The sequence below is a fragment of the Panthera uncia genome (assembly GCF_023721935.1).
Source record: "Panthera uncia isolate 11264 chromosome A3 unlocalized genomic scaffold, Puncia_PCG_1.0 HiC_scaffold_11, whole genome shotgun sequence".
Taxonomy (NCBI): Eukaryota; Metazoa; Chordata; class Mammalia; order Carnivora; family Felidae; genus Panthera; species Panthera uncia.
The window spans coordinates 41,992,012-42,007,160 of NW_026057578.1; the positions used below are offsets into that span (position 1 = coordinate 41,992,012).

At 48.3% G+C, this 15,149-nt stretch overlaps 1 protein-coding gene across 2 annotated transcripts in view; it reads right to left on the minus strand.

The window, feature by feature from the left end:
* BFSP1 (beaded filament structural protein 1) overlaps positions 1–15,149 on the minus strand; it is a 59,524-nt gene that overhangs the window by 10,456 nt on the left and 33,919 nt on the right. For both annotated transcript variants that reach the window (XM_049651166.1, XM_049651165.1), the window contains 3 exons: positions 14,807–14,902; positions 11,902–11,994; positions 7,184–7,291 (listed from right to left, as the gene is read on the minus strand). In XM_049651166.1, the coding sequence (XP_049507123.1) occupies positions 7,184–7,291; positions 11,902–11,994; positions 14,807–14,902 (297 nt within the window). The remainder of the gene's footprint in view (positions 1–7,183; positions 7,292–11,901; positions 11,995–14,806; positions 14,903–15,149) is intronic.

Below are 15,149 nucleotides of genomic sequence, written 5' to 3' on the forward strand. Positions count from 1 at the left end.
AAAAAAAAAAGAGGTTAGAGTGGGAGAGAGCCAAAGCATAAGAGACTGTTAAAAACTGAGAACAAATTGAGGGTTGATGGGGGGTGGGAGGGAGGGCAGGGTGGGTGATGGGTATTGAGGAGGGCACCTTTTGGGATGAGCACTGGGTGTTGTATGGAAACCAATTTGACAGTAAATTTCATATATTAAAAAATAAAAAATTAAAAAAAAAAAAAGATACACAAAATTTGAAAATTTAAAAAAAAAAAAAAAAAAAAAGATTTTAAATTCAGTTACCTGTCATGTCAAATACCAAGGCATACCACTAATTCCTGGTGCGGCCACATTTTCTTACCTACGCCAGGGTTCATACACTCCAGGAAATGCTTCCAGGAAATAAGGAATTTAAAAGACCCCCTTTGAAGCTCGAATCTCAGAGACAAGAAGCCATCCAGGAGTGGAAGAACCCTGAAGTCAGACGTTCTTTTCTATGGAGCAGTCCCGAGAACAAGCCTGGGGGACCCTGGCCACGCTGGGGCCCCGGCAGCACAGCTCGAGCCTGGAGCCTGCTTCAGATTCTGTGTCTGTCTCCCTCTCTCTCTGCCCCTCCCCTGCAAGTGCACTCTCTCTCTCTCTCTCTCTCTCAAAAATAAACATTAAAAAAAATGTTTAAGGTGGGTTAACGGCCTCACATTCTATAAAAGCAGCCCTCATCTTTTAGAGGTACAGTTGAAATACTGCCTGATGAGATGGTCTGGTGTCAGGGATTGCTTCACAATCACATGGGGGTATGTGGAGTGCAGGTGATGAAGGAGGGACCATGTGTTGGAGGATGGGGGTACGGGCGCTCATGAGACTGTCCTCTCACTTTTGTATATGTTTGAAGTGTTCCAGAACAGAGTAAACATAAGCAAAGATTATGAGTGAAGCGAATCGATTGCCCCCTTTGGGTATGGGTTCCCCGGCCCGGGGTGGGGACAATGGTCTGTGCTGGCAACTTCTCACTGGGAACAAGTCATGAGCCTCACAGCAACCATATGGGCAGGGGATGCCACTGCACCCACTTTACATTTGAGGAAACTGAGGCACACAGGCACAAAGTGACTTGCCAATAAGTACAGGATTCAGAGCCACCTGTGCAGGGTCTGAGACACTTCCTAAAACCATGGGCCTCCCTGTGTCAGCCTCCTCCCAGCTGCAGGTGAGCAGTACACGTGCGTGCACACACACACACACACACACACACACACACACGTGCACTCACTCCAGGCCCTTGGAAAACCCCCTATTCCCACACATCAACAGGCAAGCAACACCAGCATGTTCTCACTGAAGACCTGGGAGGAGACTGAGGGTGATCCACGCACAGACCCATCCGTCCCTGAGCACCTTCACTCAGCCAACTTCTAAATGGTAAACGGGATAGCAAAGCATTGTCACAAACCGGGAAATCAGAAACTAGAAAAATGTCACCTGTAACCTTTGAACCTTACAGGGCAAGCATGATTTTTTGTGTATCTCACGAGCTGGTGGTTTGCTGTTGGGGGTGGGTGGGTGGGTGGGTGATGGCTGTCCTCTGATGGAATTTGCGGGAGGGATACCTGCCCTGGGAGGTATCAGAAGAGGGGTGTTCAAGAAAAATAATAAGAGCCCCACTTTCACTGCCTTAAAGGGGGCTAAAGAGACATCTCTGATGTGAACAACCTTGGCACCAGCTTGGCTGCCTGAGAATGAGATGCGGACGCTCCTCCTTAGAGCCCACAGCCCAGTGTGGGGAGGTGGCTCGGTCACAGAGACATGCCCAGGGCATCACAAAGTACAGGGAGACCCTCAGGTGCTGGAAGATGTCAGAGAAGGCCAGTCCTGGGTACTGAAGAAGAGAAGGTGCTTCCAGAAAGAGGAGACGTGATGAGCCAAGGGGCAGGTGTCAGAAACCACAGGAGGGTCAGGAGAAGAAGAGAGAGCATCTCACTCCCAGCCCAGGGCTTCTTGGAGGGGAGTAGCTGCATGGAGACTGGAGAGCGAGGCAGGTGGAAGGTGTGGGCCGTGCTGCAACCCGAACTTCATCCTGAGCAAGAGTGACTGCTGTGTTTCTCCTTGGACCGTTTAGGTCGTCTGTGAGCCGCTGCAGGCAGGAACTACATCATGCTCTGATCGGTATTTGCTGAACCTCACATGGAACTTGGCAGTCACGGATGAACGAAGGAGTCAGCGTTCAAGCACAGCTGTGGGGCTTGCTTTTGCACAGCATGGGTCAATGGGACCCTGGCAGTGCCTCACAGTGAGCCCCATCTGGACGGGTGACCTCCTGCTTCGGTCCTCTTAGGCCCCCAGATTCCTTTGGGTCCAAGGTCTTTTGAAAAAGGAAACAGGTTCCTTTTTCTCCACATCCTCACAAACACTTGTTGTTTCCTGTGTTTTTGATTTTAGCCATTCTGATACGTGTAAGGTGATACCTCATCGTGGCTTTGACTTGCATTTCCCTGCTGATGAGTGATATGGAGCATCTCTTCATGGGTCTGTTGGTCATCTGTATGTCTTCTTTGGAAAAGTGTCTCTTCAGGTCCTCTGCCCATGTTTAATTGGGTTAGTTGTTTTTTGGTGTTGAGTTGTGTAAGATCTTTATATATTTTGGATATAGATCCATTATTGGATATGTCATTTGCAAATATCTCCTCCCATTCAGTAGATGAATGCATGGAGAAGATGTATGTGGTATATACATGTACAATGGAATACCATTCAGGCCATAAAAAAGAAAGAGGTCATGCCATTTGCAACAACATGGATACACTAAAGGGTATAATGTTAAGTGAAATAAATCAGAGAAAAACAAACACCATATGATTTCACTCACATGTGGAATTTAAGGAACAAAGTAAGTGGACAAACAAAGAAAAAAACAGACAAAGAAAACAGAGTCTTAAATACAGAGAACAAACTGGTGGTCACCAGAGCGGAGGGGGCAGAGGGGAAGGGTGAAACAGATAAAGGGGATTAAAAGTACACTTATCTTAATGAGCACTGACACATAGAATTGTTGAATCACTACATTGTACTCGTGAAATTAACATAACACTGTATACTAATTTACTTCAATTAAAAAAAAAGAAAAACAATTTAAGAAGGAAACGGAAGAAATCAAGTGCCCTTCACGGATTACATGCTGTCTTCCCAAAATCTACCACTAGATGGTGCTAGGCAACTTTAATGAGAAACGATACTCGGGAGGTTCACTCTTTCCAAGTAATACATGACTTTTTCCATGTCCCTGCCTCAGAAACTCTCAGTGAAATGTAATTTAGGGAGCCAGAAGTGCCTGTCCCTTTTCTTCCACCTCTGGGAAGCACCAGCCCAGTGGTCTCATGCATGGACTATGTTTAGCTTCAAAGAAGGGGTTGCCAGCACTGAGGGTGCTGTTTCTTCCATCCTTTGGACTAGTGTTTTGTTTGTTTGTTAATGTTTATTTATTTTTGAGGAGACAGAGCATGAGAGGGGAGGGGCAGAGAGAGAGGGAAAGAGACAGACAGCATCTGAAGCAGGCTCTAGGCTCTGAGCTGTCAGCACAGAGTTCGTGGGCTTGAAGCCACGAACTGTGAGATCATGTCCTGAGCTGATGTCGGACACTTAACTGACTAAGCCACCCAAGTACCCCTGGACGAGGGTTCTTAAACTTGAGCCTGCAAAACCACCTGGAGGGCTTGTTGAAACAGAGATTGCTGGGCCCCACCCCAAAGTTCCTGACTCAGTAGGTCTGGGCTGGGCCGGGCCTGTGAATGTGCATTTCTGACAAGGTCCCAGGTGATGCTGATGTTGCTGGTTTAGGGACCTCACCCTAAGGACCATGCTATGGAGGGCTCTGGAAGCATCAGAAGCTCCAACCACAGGCAGAACCATATGCCTTGGTTGTGCCAGGTTGAAGCCCTCAGGCTACAAGGAGTTCTCTTTGCCCCACCCCCCTCCCCTGTCCCTAGTCACAGCATTGGCACTACTGAGGGGCTAAGCCACCAAATCTCCCTTACAGCACTCAGCTTAGCTACTCTATTGGGCAGTCACTAAAACCTTTCAAAATCAACAAAAAGCCAGCCATGAACGACTCCTAAATAGGATGTGAAAGCCCCAAGCCAGGGACTAAGGTAGGCCAGATGTAGAACATTCTGACCCAACCTAGGGCCCACCCCTACACCAGTGTGCTCAAAGTGTGATTCCTAGACCAGAAGCATCATCAGCTGGAAATCTAGAAATGCAAATTCTTGGGCCACATCCCAGAACGAGTCAGAAACTCTTGGGTGGGCCCAGCCACATCTGTGTTTTAATTAGTGCTAATTAGGCAGACTTTGGTCCCCATGACCTTTGCCCCTTAGCTTTCCGCCCATGAATATGTTAGGTTACATGGCAAAAGGGACTTTGCAGATGTGATTAAGGCTCTTAATCAGTGGACTTAAAAAAAATAGGGAGATTATTATAGATTATTCCTGATCACATGAGTCCTTAAAAGCACAAGTCAGAGAGATTAGATGCCTGAGAAAGATTCTATGCGCTGTTGCTGGATTTGAGGATGGCCATAAGCCAAGGCATGTGTGCGGCTTCTAGAATAACTCCTGGCCAACAGCCAGCAAGAAATAGGGTCCTCAATCCCACCTGCACACAGAATTGAGTTCTGCCAACAACTTGATTGAGACTGGAAGATTCTCCACCAAGAGCCTTCAGATAAGGAGGCCGGCCGACAACTTTGTATCAGCCTTGTGAGACCCAGAGCAGAAAAACCAACCAAGCCCACCCAGCCTTCTAACTTATGGAAGTGTGAGACAAGGGACTACTGTTTCAAGCCCTTGCATGTGTAGTAATTCCTGACAGGAGCGAGAGAAAACACAACTTGTGTTGCATTACACCCACTGCTAGTGGTATTTAATATGAGCACATGTATTATTATATAGAAAATGATTTGGTAATATTTTGATAACTGGTTCAATATAGTTGGTTTTCTTTTAATTATATGCTCTTTATTTTTATTATACAGCCTTTCACATTTTTCTGAGAAGTGGACCACGGACTTTGCCAGACTGCTGGGGGGTGGGGCAGGGCACAGAAAAAGTGAAGATCTCCGATTTAGAGAGACAACAATGTCAGAGCAAGACCTAAAAGCCTTCCTGCAGCAACTATGGAAGGGGACAGGTGGCCAAGCAGACAGATTTATTTCACATCCTCAGAAACTAAGTTGATCCTTCATGAAATGTCTTACTTTTACATTCAACAAATACATATATGTACATAGAGACAGAAACCTTTTTGCCCCGGAACGGGAATTTACCACATCAGCTGGGCTCTTTCATTTTCTCAGTATCTAGGGCAGGGTTTTCAACTTTGTCACCACGCCCACTTAAAGAGCCACATTTAACACCACAAACCATACACATCATACAAACGTGTGTGTGCATGTGTGTGTGCATTTGAGCAAATATATATATTTAAATATGCAAACATATATATTTAAAACACAGGTTTCACAAAGCAAATCCCACTGTTACATGCCATGTACTCTGTTATTTCTTATTCTTAGTCTAGTGTTGTCAATTTCTTCTTTATTAATGCCACTCAATTCTGCTGAATTCATTTTACAACCCAATAATACGTTGTAAACAGTGGTTTGGAAAACACCAGTCTCTAGGACCAGTGGGCTTGCATCCACTTCTCCAATCTCTCATTCACACACGTGCACGCATACATACACACGTATATACATAAACACGTGCACACGTACGTTCATACAAAGTCATGCATATATACACATATATGAATATAGACATATATTTAGTACACAACATGCACACACATATACACATACACACATGTACGTCTACACACATAAACACATATATGTACATGCATGTGCACGCACACACACATTCACTCACTCTCACTCCATTCTTCCAGGGCCTCAGAGGAAGCCACAAATTACCAAGTCACCAAAATGGTGCATCTGGTCCCCGACCCGTGGTTTGCCATGAAAGGATGAGTTTTAAGGGCAGTACTTGATTTCTCGAGCTGTGATTTTTACCTCGGGAGACAATCACCAGACCCTGGTTTGCTTTCAGTGGCCCCTGAGAGTTGCTGCATAGTGACAGTGTGTGGTGGGGCAGAAATGAAGATTCTGGAACTCAATGGTCCCCTCATGAAACCCCGGGCAGATCTGGAGGGCACTGAATACCTACAAAAGCACCAGATCTGTGTGGTGTTAACTTTTTTTGATTTTGCAGACATTGGATAGAGACAGAGTAACATATAACATATAAATGTTCCAGGTTTCCTAAATAGTCCAAACTTTTTCTTCTCTTGTCCCTTCATGTGTACTTGTCAAACCAAATGTCCATTTATTTTTTGATTTAGGAATGTAGTTGCACAGTATATGAAGGTTTAGTATTCTAACCCAATGTCTCCCATTACAACAGGATAGTAATGAGAGAAAGCAAACTGGAAGGAATCAGGGGTGTGAACCACGAAGCTCACTAACCAAGAAGGAAGGCCACAGAAACAGGAGAGCATTCTTCCGGTGACTTTAGTTTTCAGATTAAGCTTTGCCAAAAAAAGGGGGGGGGGGGAGGGGTAGAAATGGGAGCTTTATACGAATGAATCCTGAGGGGAGGCAAACACTGACATGACCACCCTTTCCCACGCCTGTAATCAAATTCCAAAGGGGAGATTTTAGGTCATGAAAAGAGAAACAGGAAGCATAGATTGGAGGATAGAAATCCCAATATGTGTCCATCTCTTCTTATTTTTAAGGATAAGGTTAAAGCAGGCAAAACGGATCAATTGTGCAGGAGTCAGGACAGCCTTACCCTTGGTGGGGAGTGGTGGTGACTCAAAGTGGGCACAAGGGGAACCCCTGAGGGGCCTGGGAATAGCATGAACCATGGTTCCCGTTTGCCCAGAACTTGGCCAGTCCGGGCATTGAAAGTCCTGCATCCTGGGAAATCCTCACTTAAAGCAGCATAGCTGGTCACGCTACTCAGGATGGCCTGTTTCTGGCTCTGAGCACTGGATACACAGGCATGTGACACTCGTGAGAATTCCCTCAGATGGATACTTGTACACTTTTCTGCATGCACTTGACACCTGAATAAAATGTGTTGTAGAACCCTATTGACATGTGTGGTGGGAATGCCCAACGGCGAGCAGTGGACACGAGAGTGTGACACCCTACCTGGGCCTGCAGCTCGGCTCTCTGTGCCTGCAGAAGGGACACTACCTCCCGGCCCTCCTCCAGCTGGCTCTGCAGGACAGCGGCTTCTCGTTCCGTCAGGAGCTTCTCCTGCACAAAGAAAGCCAGACTCAGCACTCCCATGCACTTGATGTGTGAGCAAATCCAGAGGGAAAAGGGTATCCCCCCCCACCCCAACCAAATTCATCTGCTCAGTCCCTGACCCCCAATGCAATGGTGTTAGGAATTAGAGCCTTGAGGAGGTGATTAGATCTAGATGAGGTCATGAGGATGGGGCCCTCATGGTGGGATTAGTGTCCTTATAGGAAAAGGAAGAGACACCAGAGTGCTCTCTCTTTCCAAGATGCACCAAGGAAAGACCATGTGAGGACACAGCAAGAAGGCAGCTGTCTACAAACCAGGAAGCAGGCCCTCATCAAGAACTGAATCTGGGAGCACCTGGGTGGCTCAGTTGGTTAAATGTCTGAGTCTTGATTTTAGCTCAGGTCGTGATCTCATGGTTCGTGAGTTCGAGCCCCGAGGCAGGCTCTGAGCTAACTGTGTGGAGCCTGCTTGGGATCTGTTTCTCTCCCCCTGCCCCTCCCCTGCTCTCTCTGTCTCTCTCCCAAAATACAAATAAAGTTAAAAAAAGAAAAAAAGAACTGAATCTGCCAGCAGCCTGATCTTGGACTTTCAGCCTCCAGAAGCATGAGAAACAAATGTCTGTTGTGTGAGCTGCCCCATCTGTGCTCCTTGTTACAGCAGCCTGAGCTGACTAAGACAGGCCCCCAGTGGCCGCCCTTAGTTAATGCCTTTCCACTTTGTCTTCAGCGTCTGAACCATAAATGCTACGAGACCCACATTTCAGACTGCGTGTGCCATACACTGGCTAAAAGATTCCGGACAAGGCGCTTCCTCCTCTGCAAAAGGGAAGCTGGGGATGCAGACTCTCATAGGGCTCTGTTGTCTGTCCCTGAGCCCAGGGAGAAGGGGAAACCAGAGACCTAACTGCAGACGGCCCTCCTCAGCTGTGTGCTTACTCCAGGGCTGGTGTGCTCCTGTGTTTCTCGGTGCATGGAGGCATGGTTTCTCTCAGTCCATCTCTGTGTCTCTTTACCTGTGTCTCTCAGTCGGCTTCTCTATCTCTGTCCTCTTTGTTTCTCTGTGTTTCAGTCCCCACCTCCCTGCCTCAAAGACGCAGACGAAGGGGTAGCGGGGGTAGAGGGGGACTCAGACTCTGAGCACCAGTGTGTGGAAGATATGCATCTATGCCACACTTTGCAAATTCTAGGCCTGCGGCCTCGGGATAGAGGCAGACAAAGTGCAAATACATTGCACCACCTCCCTACCAGGGGCCTGCCCGCTTGTCTGGCCCTGTCTCTCCTCAATGCCCAGCTCCCACTCATCATACACCCCTGCTCCCTCCAACCCACAGCGGGAGTGTCTCACGCACAATAGACCCTTGGATATTCATTGAAGAGGAAGAAAGACAGCCTGGCTGCTGGCAGCTGGCACTAACTGCCAGGCCGTGGTGCTCCCTACTTACAAACTTATAGAGGATGCCCCCTCCCCACATCTGAAGATGTCACCACTGGGACCATGGCGGAATGAGAAAGAAACAAGACTGTCCTGTGTCTAGGCACCCACAAAAATGACCAAACGTTTCCCGCCCCCACCCCACCCCCCCGCCCCAGTAACAAGCGATGCTGCTTGATTACCAAGTATACCCTTCTAGGTACAAATTATCAGGATACTCAGTCATAGGACCAGCCCTCTCCTGAGGGCATCCAACCCAGAGCAGAGCCCTGCTTAGCTGATCCCTCCCCTCGAATTACCCACCACAGGCCTCGATCCTCTCACACATCCCTCCTCCTCTGAGACACCCTGCAAGTCCCCAGGGGACACACTCCTTTGCTGCAGTGAATAATACACCCGGCTTTATTTGACCATAGGTGCGTCCTCAGTGGCCTCTAGCTAGAGGGCACTGACATTATGCTTTACTGACACATTAACCATTGACCTGCTGTCCTAGGGAACGACACTAATTATAGCCTCATTTTGCAAAGGTGACTTAACACATTTTTTAAGTAACAAGAGTCAGTCAGACAAACCTGAAAGGGACCATCTATCTCACATATAGAATTTTTAGGCTAAGAGTAATAAAGAATGTGGTGCTTTCTAAATCTGTGCTTCTCCATCTGTAATGTGAATCTTTGGGGGGTCTCGCTAAAGGAAGATTCTTACTCAGGGGGGTCTGCACTCAGGCTGGAGATTCTGCATTTCTGACCAGCTTCCAGATGAGGCAAAGATCACTGACGATCACTGATGCTCTCAGACTGTCCAGACAGTCTCTATATTCTTACAACTCAGAAGAATTTTGTTACAAGAATATAGATGCATGATTTAAAAAGTGTGTTTGGTGTAAAAGAGCTTTGAACTGGGGGGGGGGGGGGGGGGGGGGGGAGCATGAATTTGTACAATATAAATAAGGTATCTGGAAAGAAACCTCTGACAAAAAAAAAAATTAAGGCTTCAAGAGAAGCTATTTTAGGTCCTTCTAGAAGCCTCAGTTATATCAACTATGGAGAGCAGTCACCTGAAATGGTCACTGATGGGTGATGTGGACAAGAATATCCCCATGGAGGCCAAAACAAGCAACTTTCCTACCTCACAGATGTTATTCAGCAGAGTTTTAAAGTGTCTTCTGGGGCACCTGGGTGGCTCAGTCAATTAAGCATCCAACTCTTGATTTCGACTCAGGTCATGACCTCATGTTGGTTGATGAGATCGAGCCCTGTGTCGGGCTTCACGCTGATAGCTCAGGGCCTGCTTGGAATTCTCTCTCTCTCTCTCTCTCTCTCTCTCTCTCTCTTTCTCTCTCTCTGTCCCTCCTCCTCCCCCTCCCCCTTCCCTGTTACCCACCCTCCCACCACTCCCACCCTCCTGTGCCCTCCCTCTCTCTCAAAAATAAATAAACATTTTTAAAAAATAAAGTGTCTTCCAAAGGAAGCTTTGGGATTTCTTTGGCTTTGTTATAAAGAAATATTAAGTTAAAACAAAAAGACCCAAGCAGCCAGCTCCCCTGGCCCACAAGTTTGGAGCTTGTCTACACACTGCCCTGGGAGTTTCTAAATGACTGAGGCAGGGCTCCACCTGCCAGGCAGCTGATTAATTGACTTGGGGTGTGGTCTAGACAGACTTCCAGGTGATTCCAAATGTCAGTGGGTATGAGCACCACTGTCCTAAGTCGTCCTTGCAGAATAACAGAATCTCACCAGTTGACCAGTCCCCCAAACCTTGTAACAACCTACCACAACCTCAGGAGAAGGGGCACCATGACATTTTTGTTTTAATCTGCATTATTGTCAGTTTATTTTTACATGTCTCGTGTTATGCATCAAAAAATCCACTAAACCACATTAGGAAAACACGACGTCAGCAGCTAGAGAGCTCAGTGAAGGAATGTGGAACATTCTATCAGAAATGAGGGGGCACCTGGGTGGCTCAGTCGGTTTTAAGCATCGGACTTTGGCTCAGGTCATGATCTCACAGCTTATGAGTTTGAGCCCCATGTCAGGCTCTGTGCTGACAGGTCAGGGCCTGGAGCCTGCTTCGTTTTCTGTGTCTCCCTCCCCCACTCTCTCTCTCTCTCCCCCTTTCTCGCTCTTTCAAAACTAAATATTTAAAAACTTTTTTAAAAAAGTGGGGCGCTGGGTGGCTCAGTCAGTTAAGCATGCAACTTCAGTTCAGGTCATGATCTCACGGTTTGTGGGTTCGAGCCCCACATCGGGCTCTGTGCTGACAGCTCAGAGCCTGGAGCCTGCTTGGGATTCTGTGTCTCCCTCTCTCTCTGCCCCTCCCCTGGTCATGCTCTGTCTCTCTCTCTCAAAAATAAGGAAATATTAAATTTTTTTTAAATAAAATAAATTTAAAAAATTTTTAAAAAGGTTTTTACATCCAAATTCACATTAAAAAAAATCAGCCTCTGTAATCTCTATTTTTTTTCCACAGTAGTTTTCATTCCACAAACTTACATAATCATTAACAGAGGCCAACCTTGAAAATACAGCCACGTACTGTCTGGGTCTCTCTGCATTCAAAATTTACGGTCAAATTGATAAGGAGAATAAGAAAAGAAAACACTTTTTTTAAATGGGCAAAAGACTGGATCAGATACCACAAAAAAGATACATGGATGGCAAATAAGCCCACGAAAAGAGGCTCAACATCATGAGTCACTGGGGGACGCAGTTAAAACCACAGTGAGATACACAACACACCTGTTAGATGAGCAAAAAGCACAAACAGAATAAAAACCTGACATCCCCAGTGCTGGCAAGGACGCAAAACAACAGAAACGCTCACACACTCATCGTTGATGGGCTGCAACCATGCAAACCGCCTTGGGAAACAGTCTGGCAGTTTCTTACGAACTACGCAAGGAAGAACAGCCTGAAATTCTCAAGAGGAAATGCCTAAGACAATGGTCAGGGACACAGTTTGTGTCCTCAGATGCCTAAATTGTTCCCAGTCTGAGTGAAAGCAGGGAAGGGTAAACCTCAAAGGCGAATGCAGAGCGAGAGCGTGACCAGGGAATGCGGCTCGGTGCCCAGTCGGACCTGACCTGAAGCCTTACCTGAGTCTCTGCTAAACTAGGTCGTTGGGGGTGTAGGCGCCCTCCCCAGGTATGCTCTCCCTGCAGCCTGGGCTCTGATTCTTACCTCCCTCATCCCACTTGTAATGGCAGATGCTTGAGGGGTGGTCTGGACAATCTGCTGCAGGATGGTGACATAGGTCTGAATTTCCAGAAGATTCTGTTGGGGGAAGGAAAGCATTCTCATTAAAACTTGGGCTCCTTGAGGTCTTGCCTCCAGGACCAGGTGACCCCAGGGATGAATGCTTTCACATGTTCACCATCACAGACAGGACAGACCACGACCCGTGCAGTGGACACTTCACACTCCCTTTAATCTTCACAAGAACAAGCAGACAAATAAAGAGGCTTGTCGATCTCGCCATTTCCCCTCCGTTACATGGATGCTTTTGCTGCTGGTCTTCCTAGAGCCCAGGATGGCAAAACTACAAGAGAAAGCAGAGGTGGGGGCAGAGAGACCCTGCAGAGTACAAAAGACCCTTTCTGACCCCAGAACAGGGCAGTGCTTCCAAGGATGGTCCCAGACTAAATCACTTACTAGCTGTGTGTGGCCTCAGGTAAGCAATTTAAATCTCCCAAAATTCAGGTTCTTCCATATAGGAGGACTAACGATCTGGAGGGGGGGTCCTGATCCCCCTTCCCAGCAGAAAGAACACCTGTGCCCAGCTCCGTGCATGAGGGCCGATGGCACAGTGCAGAGAACTGCCCTCCTCCAGACAATGGCCATCTTGTCCAGGAAGCAATGCCCCCCCAATCCCACCTCACCCCCACCCCAGACCAATGACTCTCTGGCATAGGAGGACAAAAGGCCAACCCTCTTGCCTCAAAGTGGGACCAACCTTGTGGAGTGAGTGATTCATGTTGCAGAGCCCCCCGTGGGATCAAGCTGAACCATACTCCAGCTAATCCCACACCTTTGCTCAGCTCCTACCCCCGTGCCCCGTTCCCCCTCCTCTCCTCCTGGGAGCTCACCACTAATACAGCAATCGCACGAAAATCACCACTTGGGCTCTCCTCGTAGGCAGCCCACCCTAAGACACTATCTCAGGAGGCTGCTGTTGGGACCAACGAGATAATGCACAAAAGCTTCACAGTGTGAGCTCTTATTATTATCATTGTTCTAAACAGCCTCGAAGTGGTGGGGGGAGGAAACAGGCCAGGCCTGGTAGAAAAGCAGAGGAACACCATAGGGAGGGGGACCCCTTCAGTATGAGTAACGGGGCCTCCCATTGTGCTGAGGCAGGTCCACACTGAGGCAGGAAGAGAGTCTAACACTACTCAGCACTCACCAGGCTCCAGGCTGTACCCGGTGTCTCACCTATACTACCACAGTGCATCAGTTTCCCCAGAAGCAGAAAGACACGGAATGTTGTGTCCCTCCAAACGTCACATATTGAAGCCCCAACCCCCAGTGGGATGGGGTTTGGAGGTGGGCCTTTGGGAAATAACTAGATTTAGATGTGGTCGTGAGGATGGGGCCCCAGGACAGGATTAGTGCCCTTATAAGTGACACCAAAGAGCGAGGGGCACCTGGGTGGCTCAGTCAGTTGAGCATCCCGACTTCGGCTCAGGTCATGATCTCACGGTCTGTGAGTTCAAGCCCAGTGTGGGGCTCTGTGCTGACAGTTCAGAGCCTAGAGCCTGTTTTGGATTCTGTGTTTCCCTCTCTCTCTGCTCCTCCCCTGCTCGCTCTCTCTCTCTCTCTCTCTCTCAAAAATAAACATTAAAAAAAGATTAAAAAAAAATTCAAAGAGCTGATATCAGGAAAAGCCCAGGTGAGCACACAGTGATAGGGGGACATCGGCAAGCGAAGAAGAGGGCCCTCACCAGAACCTGGGAATGCTGGCTGGCACCCTGCTTTCAGTGTGCTGGCTTCTAGAATGGTAAGAAATGAATCTCTGTTGTGTATAAAGCCAACCAGTTGGTGGTACTTTGTTATATAGCACCCTGAGTCGGCTCAGATATAGGCCCCGAAAGAAGGGTCTGAGTGCAAACAGTTCATTTGGATGAAGATGCCAGGAAACATTATTGGAGGGAGAAGTGAGACAGGAAAGGCAAGGCAGCCAATAAGAATGTTACCAGGTAAGTTACCCCTATGGGCGCCTGGCGCTCAGGCCAGCTGGGGATCCTGGGAGTCACGCAGAACAGCAGGTAAGAGGGAGCTGGGGTAAGAATCCAACAATGTGCATCCGTCACTGGCTGAAGCTGCTCCCGGGGCATTAGTTCCCCAACACCTGCCATGAGGCACAGCCACCCTCCACTGCCTGGCGAGCGTCCGGAGGCCCAGCGGCAGATACTGGCAGGTGGAGGGAGGCCACAGCCCACTGGAGAGGTCAGCCCCCGGGACCACGGCCAGGCTCACAGGTCTGCTACACTCAGTTAACCACACAGCTGTGCAGAAGGAGAGTCTGGCATCCGCATTTTGAAGATGAAGCAACACAGAGTGGGGACGGCACTCGCCCATGGTTACACAGCTCCAGGATTTGATCTTTCCAGTACGCTAAAGCCCCCCAAAGTCAGGCCTGTGAGCAGCTAGCAGAGGCGGGAGGCAGAGAGGAATGCTTCCTGAGAGGAAGCTCCTGAATGCTGTGTGCTCCCTCAACTAACTGGCTTAGAGGCAGGGCTAATAAATAGCTACATCGCATTTTCTGTATTTCTGCGTTTTTTGAGCCGAAACAACAGACAGATCCTAGCTTACTCGAGACGGATCTATGTACGATAACTTTGTAACGTAAGAAACGGACATCAGTTCCCTCCCCTCAACGCACACATTACTGACTCCTCCTCTACATATGTCTGGCTCCCTGAGTGCCATCCAGCAACCAACCCATCGCCCCCTTGGTTCAGGAGCAATCCACACAAAAGTAACCCACGATAGCAGGCTCATGTTTCAGCCACGAGTGCCCTGGACTTGTCTGGCCAAACCCAAACCAGGTTATCTGAGGGACGGGCTTCGGAAGGGTCACAGTTACCTTTTTGTACCTGTCCTTTGCTGCACTGATATCGTCCTGCAGAAACTGGGCTTCGATCTGAAGGCGCAGGTTATGCAGTAAGGCTTCATCAGCTTCCTGCAATGAGAAAGGGAGCCACACGTGGAGGCAGGGATACATGGGTGTGAAATCGGCCGGGCATATGAGCACATGGACCTGCTGGGGTCTTATTAAAACACAGATTCCTGGGGCGCCTGGGTGGCGCAGTCGGTTAAGCGTCCGACTTCAGCAAGGTCACGATCTCACGGTCCGTGAGTTCGAGCCCCGCGTCAGGCTCTGGGCTGATGGCTCAGAGCCTGGAGCCTGTTTCCGATTCTGTGTCTCC